The 19,009-nt window shown below is 39.3% G+C and overlaps 1 protein-coding gene across 8 annotated transcripts in view; it reads right to left on the bottom strand.

Annotated features, from left to right (window-relative positions):
* The window catches only part of LOC129070740 (RNA-binding protein 12), a 37,137-nt gene that overhangs the window by 12,355 nt on the left and 5,773 nt on the right, over positions 1 to 19,009 (bottom strand). For 2 of the 8 annotated variants that reach the window (XM_054573830.1, XM_054573831.1), the window contains one exon: positions 11,177 to 16,264. The exons of 4 other annotated variants lie outside the window; for them this stretch is intronic. In XM_054573830.1, the coding sequence (XP_054429805.1) occupies positions 13,381 to 16,242 (2,862 nt within the window). In that variant the 5' untranslated portion in view covers positions 16,243 to 16,264 and the 3' untranslated portion in view covers positions 11,177 to 13,380. Of the gene's footprint in view, positions 1 to 11,176; positions 16,265 to 19,009 lie in introns of those variants that run through there. 2 more of the 8 variants (XM_054573838.1, XM_054573837.1) reach the window with 2 other exon arrangements.

The following is a 19,009-nucleotide window of genomic DNA, read 5'->3' as shown; positions in this document are numbered from 1 at the left end:
CTAGGTGTCCATCAATATGAGAATGGGCAAACCATAATATATATGTAATAGAAAATCACTCAACATCAAACATAAACTATTAATATCTGCAATATGAATTTGAAGCATAAATACATAAATTATACTTAGAAAGTTTCAGAATAGGCAAAACTAATCTATGATGAAAAAATCATAATAATGGTTGTTCTTCTCTTGTCCCACAGGGAAGGGGCAGGTATTAACTGAGAATAGGCAAGAGGGAATTCTAAAGGGAATGAAAAAGGTCTTTGTCTTGACAGGGGTACTGAATCACAGGTGCACTTGTCATTTTTATCGAATGGCACACCTTAAGGTGTATTCGTCTTATTGTATGTAAATGTTACCACCCTCCCTAAATATACCGAACTCAAGTTAAAGGACATGGAAATGTTTGTGGGTGAGGTGTGCTGATGGTTATAACTTCTTTGAAATGCACCAAAAAATAAAATGGTTTGTTGAATGGATAGAACGAATTTGTAAAACAAATAGAGGGAAAAAAAATTAAATTGTAGAACCTAAATAGTGGATATATGGGTGTTCACTGTACAATTTTTTCAACTTTTCTGTATATTGGAAGTTTCACAATAAAATGTTGGGAAGTTTAAATGGAGGACTACAGGTTTATCTCTGATAGACTTTTGTTGGGAACTACAAAAGCATTAGCAGTAATTATCTGCGGTGGTGAGTTTACAAGCAACTGGAGCTGCTGCCTTTTCTCCTGTTCCCACAGAGAGGGGCTCTTGGTCTGCACCAAACACATGCAGTAGATGAGGAGCCTTTCCAGTGCTAGGCCTCAATTTCTGATGGAACAGAGCATTCTTTTCTATTACCATTTTATTTCTACTATCATTTCTACCACTTTCGCCACTGCCAGTCTAATTCTATCCTTTTTCAGTTCTTCTCAGACGAGACTAGAACCACAACCAGAATGCTGTGGGCCCATATGTGCCTTGGTAGCATATGTGGCTGGACTTCCACTCTGAGAGATTAGAACTACTTGTACAACCAGTTTCGTTTTTTCACAGAACTGCCTCCTTTGCTTCCTTGCTGGAATTAGTAACTCTTTATAAGCAAATCTTTATAACGTGCAGTTTATCCTTTGAGTCATGTTCCCTTTCAACTATCTAATGCATGAGATTATTAATCTCTCCCAAATACTGTTTATCTCCTTAACAATCTACCTCTAAGCCTACCTGTTTGGAAATCTTCTATAATTAAATCTCCTAGTTCATGTCATTCTTCTGTCCTTTAAAAGCTACATATTTTAAACCATACTTGCTTACTTTCATCTAGCCCCAGTATAATTAATATCAAGGGAATTTCAGCCTCCTTTTTAGAACTAGAATTTTACAAAACCATACTAAGTATTACAATTAATTGAGTCAATAAAAGAGAAGTCTCAGAAATTTTCCTATTTATTTTTGTAAGAGAGGTCTGGCTAATACTCCCCAGGTCTTTGTGTCATCTCTTCTGAACCAGCATAACTTGCCTGGTTATCTGTCCCCATTTCCACTCTATCCCTTCTGGTCTGTTCTCTATGTTGAAGTCAGAAACCTTCCCTGGAAAACCCAGCTTCTCATAAGCCTATCAAAATGTTATTATTTACTTGCTTATTATCGATTTCCCCTATTAGAGTATAAATTCAGCAGTAGAAGGGACCAGATCTTCTTGTTCCCATGTGCATAGAGCGGTATTTTATTAATAACTGCTAAATTAATGCTAGGAAAGGAGTGATAATCCAAGGATCCTCAGAAATGACCCAAATCTAGCTCTGGCCCACTGCTGAACCCATCAAGGGAGAAGTGAATTTGTTGGGGGGTTTTTTGGTAAAGGTTTTATCTATTTTGAGAGAAATGAAAAGGGAGAGAGGGAGAGAAACATCCATGTGTGAGAGACACATCAACTGGTTGTCTCTTGCACATCCCCAACCAGAGACTTGGCCCACAACCCAGGCATGTGCCCTGACTAGGGATTGAACTGGCAACCCTTTGGTTTGCAGGCCAGTACTCAATCCACTGAGCCACACCAGCCAGGGCAAGAAATGAACTTTCTAGGAAAATTCAACTCAAAAGACTAGCTTGTTATCTTTGTGTGTTCCCAACACCCACTTTTTCCTTTGATGCCAGTTGGGAACTGCAAATGGAAACATCTAAATATATAGCACCAACTTTTTTTTCTGCCTTCACTTTCTACCATTTGGCATCTTATCATTGATACTTCCCACTCTCCCCTGTCGGTTGCTTTCCTTAGCGTAACCCCATCACCAGCCTTAATGCTTTCCAAGCCCCATACTTAACAGGGCCCTTTCCTCCACAATTCCTAAAGAAGCCACACTCATTCTCGTTTTTGTAACATAAAATTCACAAAATGTCAGAAATAAAAAGGAACTGAGTGACCATCTAATCCAAGTCCTTCAATTTAAGACAGACAGGGAAAATGTGATTTGGTTAAGTCCACATACATGGTTAAGTAAAATGAGGACTAGAACTCAAAATACCTTGACTCCTGCCTAGTCTAAAATTTTGGACTGTATTGATTCCCTTCTCTCCTGAAAGAACCTTTCTTCTTATAAATAGCAATCTGATGTAGTAGACACGAATATGGATTCTACAGTGAAGTGACCAGGCTGGCTCTAAATACTGGCCTCGCTCCTTCCTGGCCACGAGATACTACCATACACCTACCAGAATGAGGTCTTATCTATGTAACTTGGGCAAAATACTAAGCCTTGAGATCCTCAGGTGTAAAATGGGCAATATTATCTATTTCTGAAGACTTATATAAATAATGTATGCAAGGTGCTCAGTACGGAGTCTGGTACTATTCTTACCAGTAAGTGTTAACCATTACGATCCTTAAAGCCTAGCTCTCACACGCTCCCCTTTTCATGATCTCACCAGCCCTCAGCATCTCACTCTGGACTACTATACTCAATCTAAGCCACAATTGTATTTTGTTGATGTTTCCAGTTCCTTGCCTGTCAATGAAATGAACTTCGGATGCTCCTTCAGCATCTATGTCACGCAGCACAAACCTATGCACATAATGGAAATGCAAAAGACCTCAGGGAGTGTGCTAAAGCAGCGGTGTGCTAAAGCCGGCTTGTATCGTTTGCAAGAGACAACTGTTAAATAGTAGGAAATTTCCTAAGCAGATGGCCTTGATAAGTTTTGAACAACAGAAACTGGGTAAATGATATTAAAAAAAAAAAAAAAAAAAAAAAATCAGGGCTTCTCTTCCCCCAGCTAGCCTGTTTACCAGCATAACACTGTTGATAGGGAATCCCACTCTCAGCCAACAGGGAGTAACCTGCCCTTCATATTCTCCCCTGCCTTGGGAGATTCTAAGTCTGCTCTTAAATCCTACATTAGATCTTTTCTCCTGGATCCAATTCAGTGCCAGGTGAGATGAAACTCATCAGTAGTTTATGCTCGAGAGTCACACTGCCCTCTTATATTCCCAAAGCCTAACAAGGAAAGATGCAGCCTTCAATCCCATTTCCAGGCTGCGAGGAGGAAGAATAGAACCCCAGTGTCTAGGTGGCAGGACCACTCCTTCAACAAACCAAAGCCGTGCTCATCCTCCCATGCCTACCTTGACAGGCCAGCGCGGCTCAGGTGCTGGATCAAGTCTTGAAAGCCAATCAGGAAATTCTCCATAGGTTCACAATGGGTGGAACACCACTCATGAAATACTCTTTTCCCACAAGATTGAAAAAGAAAAACTATGCCCACCACCACCATTCTTCCTGCCTTCTCTGCCTCCTCAAAGGACATGGAGAAGGTAGAAATGGTTTTTTTCACTGTTGCTTCTCCCTCTATGATTCAGGGATTCCCCAAATTTAATCAGTAGCCCTCATAAGTCACAAACTGACAGTCCGCGCAAGCCACAAACTGAACCAAATATGCAAATAAACTGACATTCTTTATTCACACATTATGGCTACTAAAGTTGTGTTTATAAATGAAAAATTTAAGCAATAATTTGGTTTAGATCCATATAATACTAAGAACTCCAGCTGCCATGCAGTATTTGGCAGCACTATAAAACTTAAAATGTGCATGTTCACACAAAAAGTAAAAAGTGGGAAAATATGACTAATTGTCACAGGGTTTCCCATTCTGTTATATTCTATGATGGTCAGAAAGTTTGGAAACCACTGATCCAACTCCAATGTCCCCATAAGACATATACAAGGTTGAACAAAAGAACCTAGCTTGAGTAGAGAACTGGATATGTGGGAGGAAGCAAACCGAGGAGGAACACATGGCCTTCAAGCAAAATAGGTCTGTACTAGAAATGGCAGCTTCTCTGCCCTATGACTCTGAATGTGCTACACAAGACTTCAACCTGCCTACTTCAGAATAAACGCTGGAACACTAAAACAAGGCTGGAATTCCTTCTGCAGCAGGCTCAAGACCTTTGACACAAAAGTGCTGCCTGTGGCCTCCCACATCTTTCCTTCAAGTCAGGGAAAGGCAGGGAACAGTTGAAGGAGGGGCTCTGCCCATAGAGTAATGCAGGTAGCTTATGACTGAATGATCTCTTTTCACCCCTTACTATCGAGACCTTGGGCAAATTATGTTGCTACTCTTTACCTGGATTTCCCCCATCTGTAAAGTGGGGATGATAGTAACAACGCTCACTTTATAGGGTTGTTGTGAGGATTAAATGAGGCCAACCATGAAAAGTGCCCCATCTGACACAAGGTAGCCCGATGTGTGCTAACTGCTATGCTTTTAGTGCTTTTATAAATGGATCCTTCTGCCCTGGCCAGTGTGGCTCAGTTGGTTGGAGCATCATCCCATAACCAAAAGGCTGCGGGGTCAATTCCTGATTAGGGCACATACCTGGGTTGTGGGTTTGATCTCCAAGGGGGGGGGGGCAGGGGATGGGGGGCGGGGAAGGTGTATGGTATGCAACCAATTGATGCTTTTCTCGTGCATCCATGTTTCTCTCCCTTCCTCTCTCTCTAAAACCAATGAAAAAATATCCTCAGATGAGGACTTAAAAAGGACCCTTTTGCAGCATCACGGTCTACTTTTCATTCATGGGACGCCCAGGAGGAGTGCCTCTGGTCTACCTGCTCCAGATGACCTAACTGAAGAAATGAAGAAACTCCCCTTTCTGCCTCCTAATGAAATTCTCAAGCTGCACTGTAGGACTGATAATAAACCCAGAAAAAGCAGTAAAGCAACAGGAAGACTAAAATTTTTAGTTCCACTGGCCTCTCTTCAGTTTAAGGTTCAAATTCACTAGATTTCCATAAAGAAATAGAATGGCTGGTTTCATAGAATCACAGCTTAAAACTGGATAGAATGAGTTTATCTAATTTAGTCTCATTTTGTAGAAGACAGAGGCCAGATGAAGGAAATGACTAGTTCTGTGACACACAGTAATTGATGAACCACAACCTGATTCCCTGATAATGTGATTTCTATATCCATCCATTTTAACAACTCACACCTTGTAGCCCAGTCCAATTTGAAGGTCACCTGGCCACTAAAGAACAATGAGGCTCATGTGGCCTCTTCCAATGACCTATATTAACTAGCCTTTGCACACAGATGGAAAATGCTTCTGCAACCACCATACTTTCTCCCTATTTGACTGGCAGGAGAGGAATGGAGGAGTTGCTGGACTCTACTTTATCAAAGGAATAAACTTTAAAGCACAAATACTGCAAATAAAGTAGTATTCACCTCAGGGAAATGTGATCTATACCAAAAATTTCAAAGAACTGCCACTGGGCAGCCAATTTCTGCCCCCATCCTACCCAGCTGGGGTCTATTCTTTAAGTCTACCTTCTTTTAACGAAACTCCCTGCCTCTCTGTTGCTTGCAGAGTGTCTAAGACAACAGTACTAGACCATGTTCCTGAGCATCTATCTCCAGGGTAAGGGCATCAACAAGAACTTATGTCTCCAGTGTGCAATGTTACCTATGGCACAAAAGGAGCTTAGTGAACAAACAAAAGCAGCAGATCAGAGCCCTTGGAAAATAAACCTATCTACCGTTCATGCCAGCCCTTTTCACTGGGATAAATTCCCTTGGGATTCAGGGAAGATCTTAACGTGGGTTGCTCTTTACAATTTGTATGTAAGGTAAGCTGAGAAATAAAGGATTTCAACAATAGGGGAACTACACTGTTTGGCCCATTTGACACATTTGCCACTGTGGATGGGGGAAGATTCTAGTTCTTCTGCTTCTAGTGCTGGAGTAACTTTACAATATAAAACTGTCACCTAGTTAACCTCCAACGTGGACGATGAGAAAGCTATGAGACAAGTTCTCCAAAACTCTACAAACACAGCAGAAAGGGGAAACGTTAGGAGGAATGCAACAAAATTCGAATACTTAAGAAACAGCTGAAAGAGGCAGAAATAAGAGAAATGACAGGGAGTAACTTTTTAAATATAAATTCATGCTGCCCAGAAGGGTACCTCCTAGCCACATCTGAGTATTGAGCACTTGCAATATGCTTAGTTCAAACCACAATGTGGTGTCAAATAATGTTTTATTTTGAAAACTCAAAAAAAGAATATACAGCATTCAATTATTTCATATGTATTGAAAAGGTAACATTTAAGATCTACTGGAGTAAATATATTAAAGTTAATTCCACTTGTTTCCTTTGACATTTTTGATATGGCTACTAGAAAAATTTAACTGACATCAAATGACTCATTTCTATTGGGCAGTGCTAACAAAAAACTCCAAAGATCAGACACGGAAAACTTTCTGTTGCTGTTCAAAACAGTAGTGACTAGCTATATGCGGCTGTTTGAATTTAACAGTAGCTACTGTGGCCAATAATTACCGTATTAGTTTATATAAGAACACTTCCATTGGAGAAAATTGTTGGACAGTGCTGGCCTAGACAAGGATCAAGATACTGACTTTCATACAGAAAAACTAAACTCTTTATCAAACTGATCCAAAACTAGAGAGGAATGAATTTCAGGTAGTCAACTATACATATAAGAGGTTAAATTGATGGGGGAAATTCACTTAATTCTGGAGTACTTATTAGTGTCTCAGAGCATTTATAGAAAGTGGTATCTGGCAGCTAGCCAAAAGGTTCATAGCGATCAAAGGTTCTATCCCTTTGCTAGGCCAGGACACCTCTAGCACCAACCCTTTCCTGCCGGCCTACCCCAATGACCTAGGCTATGGGAACCTCGGGCCCTGCTTATATAGGACTACTTTAAGAGCTCCTAGGACAAGCACCATTTTAAAGTGCACCACTATGTTTCCTCACAGTATTAATCATATAATTTTACTAAGTTAACATACTGCCTCCCCAAGAACCCCTGTTAGACATCACACAGTTAATAAGGGTTACAGCTATGGCTGAGCTGTATATCCATGTGAAATTATCTTAAAAGCTTGGAGGCAATAAATGTTTCCAATTCCAACCTGTCAATTCAATGGTCATAGAAGCAAAAGTAATACTTCGGCAGGAAGAGGTGCATCAGGTTTTCCACTTTAGCAAATCCATAGCAGAGACCCGTAGACCCAATATCACAGAAGAGTTTATGTATAAAGGACACGATCCTCTGTATTGCAACCCAATGTGTGGGGGGAGTGTAGTTGAGGGTGACATTAACTCATTTCCAAGTGGAAAAGGAAAATGAGAAAATCAGCAACAGCACCAGCTGGTATGACTTAAAACCCCTCAGGTAGCGATGTAAGTTTTTCCCATCTGTGAGGACTATCAGGTGACTTGTGGTAGCCAATGTGGTTGTTACATTTGATATATAGCACAACTGCCTGAGTAACAAATCTTATTCACTAATCAAGAGTCATGAGTGAACTCATGACTCCTTCGCCCCAATTAGGAAGTGAGGGATACATACATAGCAGGGTAGGGGCTTCAGTCTAAGTAAAACTCATAATCCTGGTTACCAGTAGAGTTACTATATAAGCAGGTAAAAAGGAAAAATTAGCATTAGAATGGAGAGGGAATGAAACACCCGTTTTAATACTACATAGCTCACTTCTAGGATGTTATGCTTATTCAACATCTTCCACTCTGTCCATATTGAATTATATTCTATGCTGGTCATGGCTCTATTTCCCCTAACTAGTCACCTCCTCCTTCTCTCAACATGACAAACAGCAAGCCTTGGTTACCAATCAGGAAGAATGACTTGAAACTATTAAGTTTCTAAAGTCAAGAGTCCAGATGTCCGGAACAGCTAGGATGGCAACTCCAATGCTTGGCTGTCCCATTTAACCACTTCCCTACAACTGGCATTTGCTTAGTCTTTGTGGCCTGACATTTTCACTGGGAGGAGTTCCCTGGGCCTCTTGACAAAATTCAAGGAATTTATTTAATGAGATTTCCCCAGCACTATTTCCTACCCCCAGATTTTTAGAGTGCTGCCCTTTCCCCCTTGGGCTGCAATGCTTACATCTGGTAGGTTTTTGCTCTTTCTGGACTCTTTAGAAGTAGAGTAGTAGTATGTAGAAAACAGCAGCGCCACCTTTGCTTGTTGCTAGTTATGTAGCTCCAAAAAAAAGCCAATTCTAGGACGCTTTTAAGTCCTCTGGCACAAAGTAGTTCAAGGCACCCAGAATAAATCCAAGAAGAGCATTTACCTGAGCAGGCACCAGTAACAGCTAAACTTTATTATGTTGCTGAACAAAGGTTTTCCCCAGAAAAGTCACTACAGCATCAGAGGATTGTGCCACAACCAGAGTGCTCTTTCCAGAACATTTTACGATGTCAACTGACTGAGATTTTATGTTAAAAAGATGAAACTGAAATCCAATTTATAATTAAAAAGAATAGCCGTAACTTTTCATTCTACCATATCCCATAAAAACTCTGCTTTTGGGGAGTAAGGAGAATGGTGGCGATGCACCTAATTGATAAACTATTTCCTGCTCTAAGATGTTGAAAAATGGACAATGAAAAACATTGAGTAATCTCTCCTGAGCAAGAAAAGGACTTACTAGCACACAGTTCACCCCTTTAAAAATGGTAAAAGCCATTCTGGATTATCTGTAGGCAGCTGATTTCACTCTGTGACTTTTCAAATACTTAACTGAACCTTCATGATTTTAAAACATTGCAGCAACTTCCCAGAATTAGGTATCTAGTCTAAACCCCTCTAATACAAGCTGAGTGTTCAAACTCAAATACAGGAAAAATTCTTTCACAATAAAGATAAAAGTTACATATAATATCTTTCAAGAGCTTTGGTTAAAAGGAATAGCCCACAAATTTCTCTACAAATTCAATCCAGATTTTTTGTTTAAAGAACCCTGTGGAGTTTATGAATTCATTTGTTTTTTTTCCCCCCCCAACAGAAGTTGAACAAATGTGGAAGAACAAGACCAGAGCATCAATGCCAGAAAGCAGCAATATTTTTGATTCCTTTCTCCTCTCCCCCGACTCAAATCCACTAATGCAAAAAACAAGTAAACAAGAAAGAGCTTTAGAGGTATGTGTAATTGACAATGTATTCTGCAGATTTCTTATCCCGTTTCCTAAAATAATCATTTTTAAAAAGAATTCACAGCCCCCTTTAAGACTCTTGGGAAAAGGAGCACCTGGTTTCCAGTTGAATCCACATAATGAACTGGATGTGTTAACAAAACACATATAATAAATTAAAAGTCTTAAAGGGTGAATACCAGATTTGACCTACAATCAAGTTTCCTCCCTGCCGTTCCAGGTATCCTCTTCTTTCCACACTTCTCCATTAGTGGACAAGGATAAGCAACAATTGTTACCTCCAAGATCACCAAATCCACCTTTCCAAAGGCACAAAATATTTTCAGGTGTTAAAAAAGACCAAAACAAAAACCTGATAGTATAGCTCATTAGCGTACTCTTGTGCAGTTAAAGCATTAAAAGCATCAGGCTGTTTATTTTGTGACAAGTTTATTGAACAGTATCCAAGACTTCATCTTGATAAACAAAAACCTCTACTGCATAATGCCAAGGCAGTATTTGCTGGCAATTTTTGGCCATACTGGCAACAAGTCATTTTATTGTGTTTGGTTTCTAAAGTATGGAGCACTATAGAACTGTCAGTAAAACAATCTAAATTGTGGTAATTTTGCAAGAGTGGTAAATAATTTCAAAAGTGATCACTGCCAGAAATTCTTTCCAGATTTGACTAGCAGCAATTTTATACTTTCTTTATTTGTTTTTTAGGTGTTCTTGAAACTGATGAGTGGACTTATTTTTAAATGCTTGATCCAAACCTATACACAATGACAGAATCCAATAAGGGACTATGAGTTTAATTACGAATTTTATGTATCCTTATTTTTATCCAAGGTATTTCCACTCAAAACGTGTTTGCTTACTTCCATCCACAGCCCTAGATTTTCATCCAGTGGCTTAAGACTGATCCTATTATGCTAAATATTACTCTCTAATATTTTGAATAAAGTTTCCTAATGGAAATATAAAGCAATTTCATTGTCATTACTTTGACAACTTAAGAGCGTAAAGCTAGGAACTACATTTCACTTAACAGTGTTGCACTAAAGAAAAAAAAAAAGGGGGAGGCCACTAGTAATTGTATATCCAAACTACAGTGTAAACACAAAACACTCCTCCAAATTTTGTTTGTGAACTGAATGATGTTTCACTGTAGTTCGGGAAAAGTTCACAATTTGTTTGCTTATAAAGTACATTTTGTGGATTTTTCTAATCCTTTAAACTAAAAACAAAAAACAAAAAACAAAGAACAACCTTCAGCCGGGGCTGCAGGGGAATGAGAATTAAACCTAATGGAAAATATTCTCTTCCATTAATATCAATCACCAAAACAGACAATAAAATTTACACATAAAATTGTAAATATGATAGTGTTTACAGATGCACACAACTTTGAGCAAAGCTTTACAAATCCTTCATACCATACAAAGCAAATAAGGAAATGTAAATTCATTATCACCCAAAACCTAGTCTGTATGAGAAAATGTGCAAAAATAGGTATGAAGTTTCACAGAATATATTTTAAATATAAAAAAAAACTCCCAACTCCAATGCCCAGCACAAGATAAACAGTATGCTTAGCAGTTAGCACTAGGTAATATGTAATAAGTCTCAGATACACAAAAATCAAGTTCCAAAGAGCAATGCATTTAATTACATTTCACAACAAGAAAAGCACTGTTGTGAGTCAACCAAATATTAAACAGTTCTCTCCAATTTCTACATAACCACTATATTCTTACTTTATTTAATTTGATAAACATAAAATCAAGTTTTCCTTTTCCAGCACTAAGATGTAGAAATAACAAAATAGTTGCAATAAAGTATATGAAATATTTAATAAGAATGTACGAACGTATAACCAAAATAAATTGTGGAAAAAGAATAAAAAAAAGAAAAGACTTTCATCTCCAAACAACCCAGTTTTCTAAAATAAAAAGTCAGCTTTCCAATGGGGAAAATCATCTGCAGTTGAAATAAAACTTCTAAACAGTGCTGAAGTTTTTTGCACTCTGTCCTTGGGATGAGAAATGATTACTTAACAGAAAACTTAAATTGAACAGCATATACAAACATCATATTGTTTTTTTTAGTTGAGGAGACAATATCTAGTCATCTGTCAAAGCAAATTTGTATTCGTGAATTATCAAGACCCACAACACAGCCATGTCTTTTTTGAAAGTCTAACCAATCCTGTCCCTAGAAGAAAAATCCTGTACTGTCAATCCTCTAGGATTGTAGTGATGGAAAGGCTTTCCAAATCTCACCACACAAATGAAACTGTTGCCACTGTTAACTCTAAATTACGCAATGCTGTATTTCAGTGTTCCACTGACTTGCAACACGAAAAAGGCACTCCCCCCCTCCCCCGCAGGAAATACTTCTTTTAAAAGGCTGATCCCTTTGTAAGTACATTGATTTGTAAGAAATGTGGGGGATGTTTCAAACCAAGACAGAGGCCCATGTAAAAGACACAATTTGTTTTTCATGATATCTCACCAATCTCCTATTCCATGTTTATAATATGACACCTCTTTAGAACATTTTAACTAAGAAGGAAAGTAACCATAAGTAGAGCCTTTGTGGCAGTGAGCAGGACGTTGTAAGGCCAATGTTCTCATGACAAGGACACTTACCAACCAGAACCCATGTGGCCCTCCTGCCTTAGTGTCCTGAATGCCAAAGAAAAAGTATGGAAGGTCAAGGAGTCTCAATTCTCTCCTCTCTGGTAGCTGCACTTACACTCTGAAGAATTTTGGTAAACAGGCTCCTGATCAAACAACTAGACCAAAAGCCTCCAAGTAACAGGATTAAGTGCATACCAACCCAGAAACCAGCTTATAGATTTTTTTTTTTTATTCTGGAACACAGCTAATAGTTTCAACCTCAGTTTTAAAAACCTAGATATAACAATGTTCTTTCTTATGAATGGACTCTGTGTTTAATTATAGGCCAAAATTTCACATAAACCTGGGACAGAAGGAAATTGCCAGAACATTAGTCCATCAAAGACAGGACTTCATATCAGGAATTTTAAACAATGATTATTAAAAGGAATTTCTGGTTTTGATGTCATCCAAACAACATGAACTTTTTAAAAAACTGACTTAACTAAAAGTTGGCGGTCAAACCAAAAAGGCTCTGGTAGATAGAGAACTCCATTATTTTATTTTTGTGGCAAAGTCTTATTCCACACAGTTTTAAGTGTGACATTAGAAATCAAAGTTCAAGGTTATAGCATAAACCAAGTGTGGAGTCTTATATTAAAAAAACAACAACAGAACAGTTCTACTCATTTACAAATGAGTCAATTAAGCAAACAAAGCAGCAACTTCAGAAGCAGGACTGTCTATACAGCAAGAACCCTCAAAAAGCAATAAAGGTACATACAGTGAATCTGTATACAGAGATTTTATTTACTTTTAAAAGAAAATGAGGACTTTAGACAAAGCTTTGATCCTGTAACAAAGCAAATCTGTCCAGCTTTAAACCAAATTCCAAGAGTAGCCAACTTCTATTTTTCATCAGCTGGCAAGAGCACCCTTAATAAGCTCTATTGACAATTCTATTTTCTTCATCCCATATATAATACAAAACAAAACCAATCTAGACTCCTTGATAAGCTTTATGCTATCATTTGAGTTTTACAAATTTTTTCTCTAATGGTAAGCCAAAATCATTTTTTGTTCTCTCCAGACAGTTTTACTTTAACATACAGCAATGTTTATCCTGGTAGTGAGTCTTCTGTAAACAGTCAACCAATGCTCTATGTTATGGAAACCAATCTATATGCAATTGAAACAATCCACAGGTTCTAACCTGGAAATACTAGGAAAACAATCTGGATGCATTAATCACAGCACTATGAATATCTACCCTACAAAGAATTGATGTGAACAGCTATCCTAAGACAAGTTTTACTTTCCTTGAGCCTATAGGCCTGTCATTTAAGTCAATGACAGCAGCTGTGGCTTCATCCCGAGATTCAAAGGCCACCATGGCTTCGCCTGTGGGCATACCTTTCTCATTGTATTTTAAGCAAACTGAGCCTGGGATCACTTGATAACCATAAAAGAAATCTAAAATCTCATCAATAGACACAGTGAAGGGCATGTTCTGCACTTTAATTACTGTTGGCCCTGGTTTTCCAGAACTAGATCCAAAGCCAGGGGGGCCACCAATGTGGATTGGGCCAGGCCCAGGCCCAGGCCCAGGCCCAAAGGCTGGCGGCCCACTCAAATGGCCAGGGGCATTTCCAAGACCAGGAGGGCCACTTCCAAAGCCAGGGGGGCCACCTAAGCTACCAGGGCCATTTCCAAAATTCTGAGGACCCCCTCCAAATCCTGGGCCACTTAAATTATTTGGTCCACCTCCAAAACCTGGAACATCAAGTCCTAGACCAGGCAAACCACTATTTCCAACTGAAGGCATACCAGGCCTAACATCACCAAAGGCCCCTCCTAATCCTGGAGGAGGCAGTGGTGGCCCAAAGGCATTTGGCCCACCAAAATTACCAGGAAAATTAAATGGAGGCCCATTATTGGCCTCCTTAGATCCTACAGTCAGGAAGGCATGCTCTTCACCTCCTGCACTAGGCATTCCTGCACTGGGCATTCCCGCACTGGGCATTCCCACACTGGGCATTCCCGCACTGGGCATTCCGGCACTGGGCATTCCGGCATTGGGCATTCCGGCACTGGGCATTCCAGGATTGGGCATTCCAGCACTGGGCATTCCGGCACTGGGCATTCCAGCACTGGGGATTGCAGCACTGGGGATTCCAGCATTGGGCATTCCAGCATTGGGCATTCCTGGAACTGCAGGATTACCTGGCACAGGCATCTTTAATCCCTTTTTTCCTTGGGCAGGGGGATTTTTCTCAATCTCTCTCATATCTTCTAGAGTAACTATATGAACAAAAGCTTCTCGCCCATTAAGTTTTTTACGATGTAAGCGTTCAGACTTACGTGCATCATCTTCATTTTTAAACTGAACCAATGCCTGTCCTAGACCTTGCCCATTGTTATCAACAAGAACATGGACAGCATTTTCATCCACTGGGATTCCTTCTAGGAACTGAAGAACATCCATCTTGGTAATGCTGAATGGAATATTTGTTATGTGAGCACAGACTTTGGTAGAGCTGACATCCCCCTCCGGATTTAACATCATATCTCTCTGGTCATAGTTGAAGTTCTGTAGCCTTTTTCTAATCATATCTATCTTTTCTAGCATACCTTTCTTAGTAATTGGATGAACTTGAATAAAGCGATTGCCCATGTATTGTTTATGACGACACAGAGCAGCCTTATAGTCAGTCTCATTCCTGAACTCCACAAAGCCTTCACCAGTTGCTTTCCCATTGGGTCCATAAGCAATATAAATACTATCTTCCACAATATCCAACTTTTTAAAAAAATCAATGACATGTTTGTTTTCAGCTTCAAATGGTAGACCTTTCAAGTAAACACAAAAACCAGCCTCATGTGGTGATCTTGACCTTGACCTTTTCTGCCCACTGGGTGACTTTGACCTGGGAAGTGTCTGTGGAGGGGGATGGGCTTGTCCAGAGGGTCCTATACTTTGCTTAAAAGTGATATGGCCTCCAGCAGCCACCCACTGTCTCTCTGTCGCAGGATTAACTTCCACATAGCGTTGTATCATCAGCATTCTGTTTCGTTTCAAGGCTTCAAATGTATCTTGAGGGGAGAGAAACTTAACCAATCCATTCCCATTATTTCGACCTACATGATCTTTCAACAAATGTACTGCATCAACACGGAGCCCATGGAAAAAATCTCTGACATCGTTTTCCATTGCAGAAAAGGGCATTCCATGCACACTGACATACAGCTCATCAGGGTTGATGGGAAGTGGTTTTACACTGCTTTGAGAATTCACCTGGATAGGGTTAACAGGATTCAGTGGACCCAGAAACACAGGGTTCAGGTTATTGTTCAGATTCATAGGAGCTCCAGAACCGTTCATTCCAGCAGGAAGAGGTGCCACAGGTGGTGGGTTCAAGGGCGGCATGCCCGACATGGGTGGCAGTGGGGTCATGGGCGGCACTGAAGGGACTGGGGGGATTGGGGGCACAGGAGGCACGGGAGGCAATGTAGGTACTGGAGGAGGAACCGGTATTGGGGGAATAGACGGCATTGGTGGCAAAGATGGCATCGCTGGAATTGGAGGAATTGGTGGTGGTGGAACTGTGTTCATTGGAGAGGCGGTGCTTGAAATGGTTGAGCTAAACGTTGGGCTCCCAAACGAAGTTCCCATATTTGGAGGAGCCGTTCCTATACTGGCTGTGGAAAATGTCTGTATGTTTTTGTTGCTTTCATGAACAGAAGTGGTAGCAGTAACTACACTGGGTGAAGGGTTATTAAAGTTGGGTACTGTTGTAGGCAAGTTAACCCTGCCACTCATTCCTGAGCTAGGTGGTGGTCCTGATCTACTAGCATTTGCTGGTGGTATATCTAAGTTGGCAGTTTCAAAACGTCTACGACTCAGTTCAATCATATTCTGCATTTCCGTTTTACTACTCAACAACAGTGTTACTTTTGACCCTTTAATTGTACCACCTGTGCGCATCATACCAAGCCTTGCATCTTCATCAGTGGCAAAAACGATGAAAGCCTCACCCAGTTCACCCCCTACAATATGCACGCCCCCATCAGGAATGGTCAATCCAGAGAAGAAGTGGCGAATGTCCATGGTCCCCGCCACAATTGGGAGACCTTGCAAACGGATGACCACAGCCATGCTGCGCTGAAACCACACACACCTGCAGATGAGAAAAGGCAACGGCCAGGTCAGACTCCTGTTTATCACACCAAATTTTTAGCTACAAGAATGACCAGCTACCATATTAGGCTCTCAAATAGTCCTTCAAACTATCACAAGCAATGTGGTTTTTTAAATTTGGATATTCTAAAAACTGAGTATCATGTGCCATTTACAATGTAAAACCTTGACAATTTCAACTTCCAAAAGGAATTAATTCTGGAAACATAGAGGTTCAGTCCCACGACTCAAAAATTTTAGGAAAAAAACCACCACAGGTCAGTAAATCACCAATTACATCATTCAGACCACAATTCACTAAGATTTATGATTTAAAAGAAACATGTAGGTCAAATCAGGAAACAAAGTTTAACAATCTATAGGGGGAAAACATGCAAAGAATGCATCAAAGTTAGTATTAAAAACTGGCTTAGCATCTTCCTTATAAACCTGACAACTTCACAGAATTATCAGTGTTGTTTTACATGGCTCAATAAAAAATCCAACAGAAACAGAAAACAAATTAATTACAAATGATACTGAACATAAAAGTAGATTTAAATCTCAAATGAGAACTGACTCCATATTTCACCCTAAAATACTTCCATCTGCCTTACAGCTTTATTTATTAAAGAAAACATCATATAAGATTATTTATTACAGTCCTGGCTGGGTAGCTCAGTAGGTTAGAGCATTGTCCTGATACACCAAGGTTGCAGGTTTGATCCTCGGTCAGGGCACATACAAGAATCAACCAATGAATGCATAAATAAGTGGAACAACAAATCAATGTTTTTTCTCTCTCTCTCAAATCAATTAAAATATTTTAAAAATTATTTTACAGTCCTGGCTGGTGTGGGTCAGTAGACTGAGTGCCAGCTGGCAAACCGAAAGGTTGCCAGTTTGATTCTAAGTCAGGGCACATGCCTGGGTTGCAGGCCAGGTCCTCATTTGTAGGCGTGGGAGAGGCAAACGATCAATGTATCCCTCACACATGGATGTTTCTCTCCCTCTTTCTCCCTCCCCTCTTCCCCTTTCTCTAAAAATAAATTAATTTTAAAAATTATTTTACAAACAAGGCTAATACATGCTAAGAATCCAAAAGAAATACTGATTAAAATACCCAAAATCTTAGTTAACTATTTTTATCACTCCAAAAAGCAGACTTTGGTTACAGTGCCATTCACCATGGCTGTTTTAATTAAAATTCAGGTCCAATGACTCATTCCCAAACCCTCCATTTAAAAAAAAAGGAAAAAAAGAAAAAGTCTTATTTTTTCCATAGGGAAGGGCTGATAATGAAAAAGAGGTATTTTTGGTTTTGGTTTTTGGAGAACTAGGTATGAACTTTATTCAGTAATTGCTATAACCTCTGGCCCAACATAACTCCTGTGGAATTTCTGGATGCCCACTGATCTCCTTAGATCATGTCCATTTTGATATAATAAAGAGAAAATTTCTCCTAATATTTAAGTAAAATTTTAGTATTTCAGTTATTACAGCATCTAAAAGTAAATGTCAATGACAGGTCGTTGTAAAATGATACAAAACAAATTTTTGGCACAACAAAAAATATTAATTTGAACTTCATGTGGCCAACAACATAGGGTGTTGCCCAAGCCCATCTTAAAAATCAACTTTTAAATAAAAACCTGTTAAACTGGCTCTGTGGACCTTAGGGGAATTATAAAGTATTTAAACTTTGGTTTTATATTCTCAAATGAGAACATCAGAAGAGCAAAGTTTCCTGGTGCAAGCTCTAGCTCTCTAACTCTATGAAAGCAGTTTTTCAATGTTAAATATTATACACATACTAACTCAATGCAAAAAAATCTGTAATTATACCTCAATGTTATAACTGCTGTACAGAAAAGATACATTGTTTGGCTCTGACAATTTTCTCACACACACAAACACACATGCGTGTGCGCGCGCACGCCACCTTCAAGTTTAATCCTAAAAGATGGAGACTGGCAAACAGAAAATGCTCTTTATGAGACCATTATAAAACACCTGAAACTGGGCGGAGGGAGGAAGTTTTTATAACTGGTCTGCAAGAGTCAACAAGAAATATACTAAAAAACAATTACAGCAACAGACTTTTTTCCCCTTCTTTACTATTTAGCAGTCTATCAGGAAGTTCATTAAGAAGCTTCCAATTCATTAAATCAAATTCTCATTCCTTACTGACTCTAGAATATTGGCTATATGCAAGCAAAACTGAGACAGCATTACTGTTCAATTTCAAAAAAAAGATTAATCATTTCATCACTATATACAGGGAAAATATCATGGGCACTCTAGGTACCCACAACAACTTGAAAGATGTTAGTTTGCATTGAGACAATAAAAATGGAGACTTGATATGGTCCCAAGAACACAAAAACTGAACACAGTGCTAAAGTGACATACACAGGAAGTCTTCAAACCATTTGCTGCTAAGAAAAGGGATTTAGTGAAAGTCTATACACGGTACACATGAACATATGCCCAGGTTACCAATTAGAAAAGAGCTGAAGATTAAACCAAAGCAGAGCACAAGATTTAGTCATAAAGCCATCTGAAAAGGAAAAGTTTTTAGGTTCTGAAAAATATGAAGTTCTGCTATCTGCTACTAAGTACCTGTATGACATCATTTCAGCCTGTTTGGAGCCTACCTTAATTATTTAATAAGAGGGTTAGATTCCAATCACTAAGGTTCCATTATAGTCAAAATTTGTATTCTAAAACATATGACCCATTATCT

The sequence above is a fragment of the Pteronotus mesoamericanus genome, unplaced genomic scaffold (genome assembly GCF_021234165.1).
Source record: "Pteronotus mesoamericanus isolate MK-2021 breed Mesoamerican mustached bat unplaced genomic scaffold, CSHL_Meso_final contig_25, whole genome shotgun sequence".
In the NCBI taxonomy this organism is placed as follows: domain Eukaryota; kingdom Metazoa; phylum Chordata; class Mammalia; order Chiroptera; family Mormoopidae; genus Pteronotus; species Pteronotus mesoamericanus.
The sequence above is the reverse complement of the archived record's forward strand: the minus strand, read 5'-3'. Positions and strand labels throughout refer to the sequence as shown.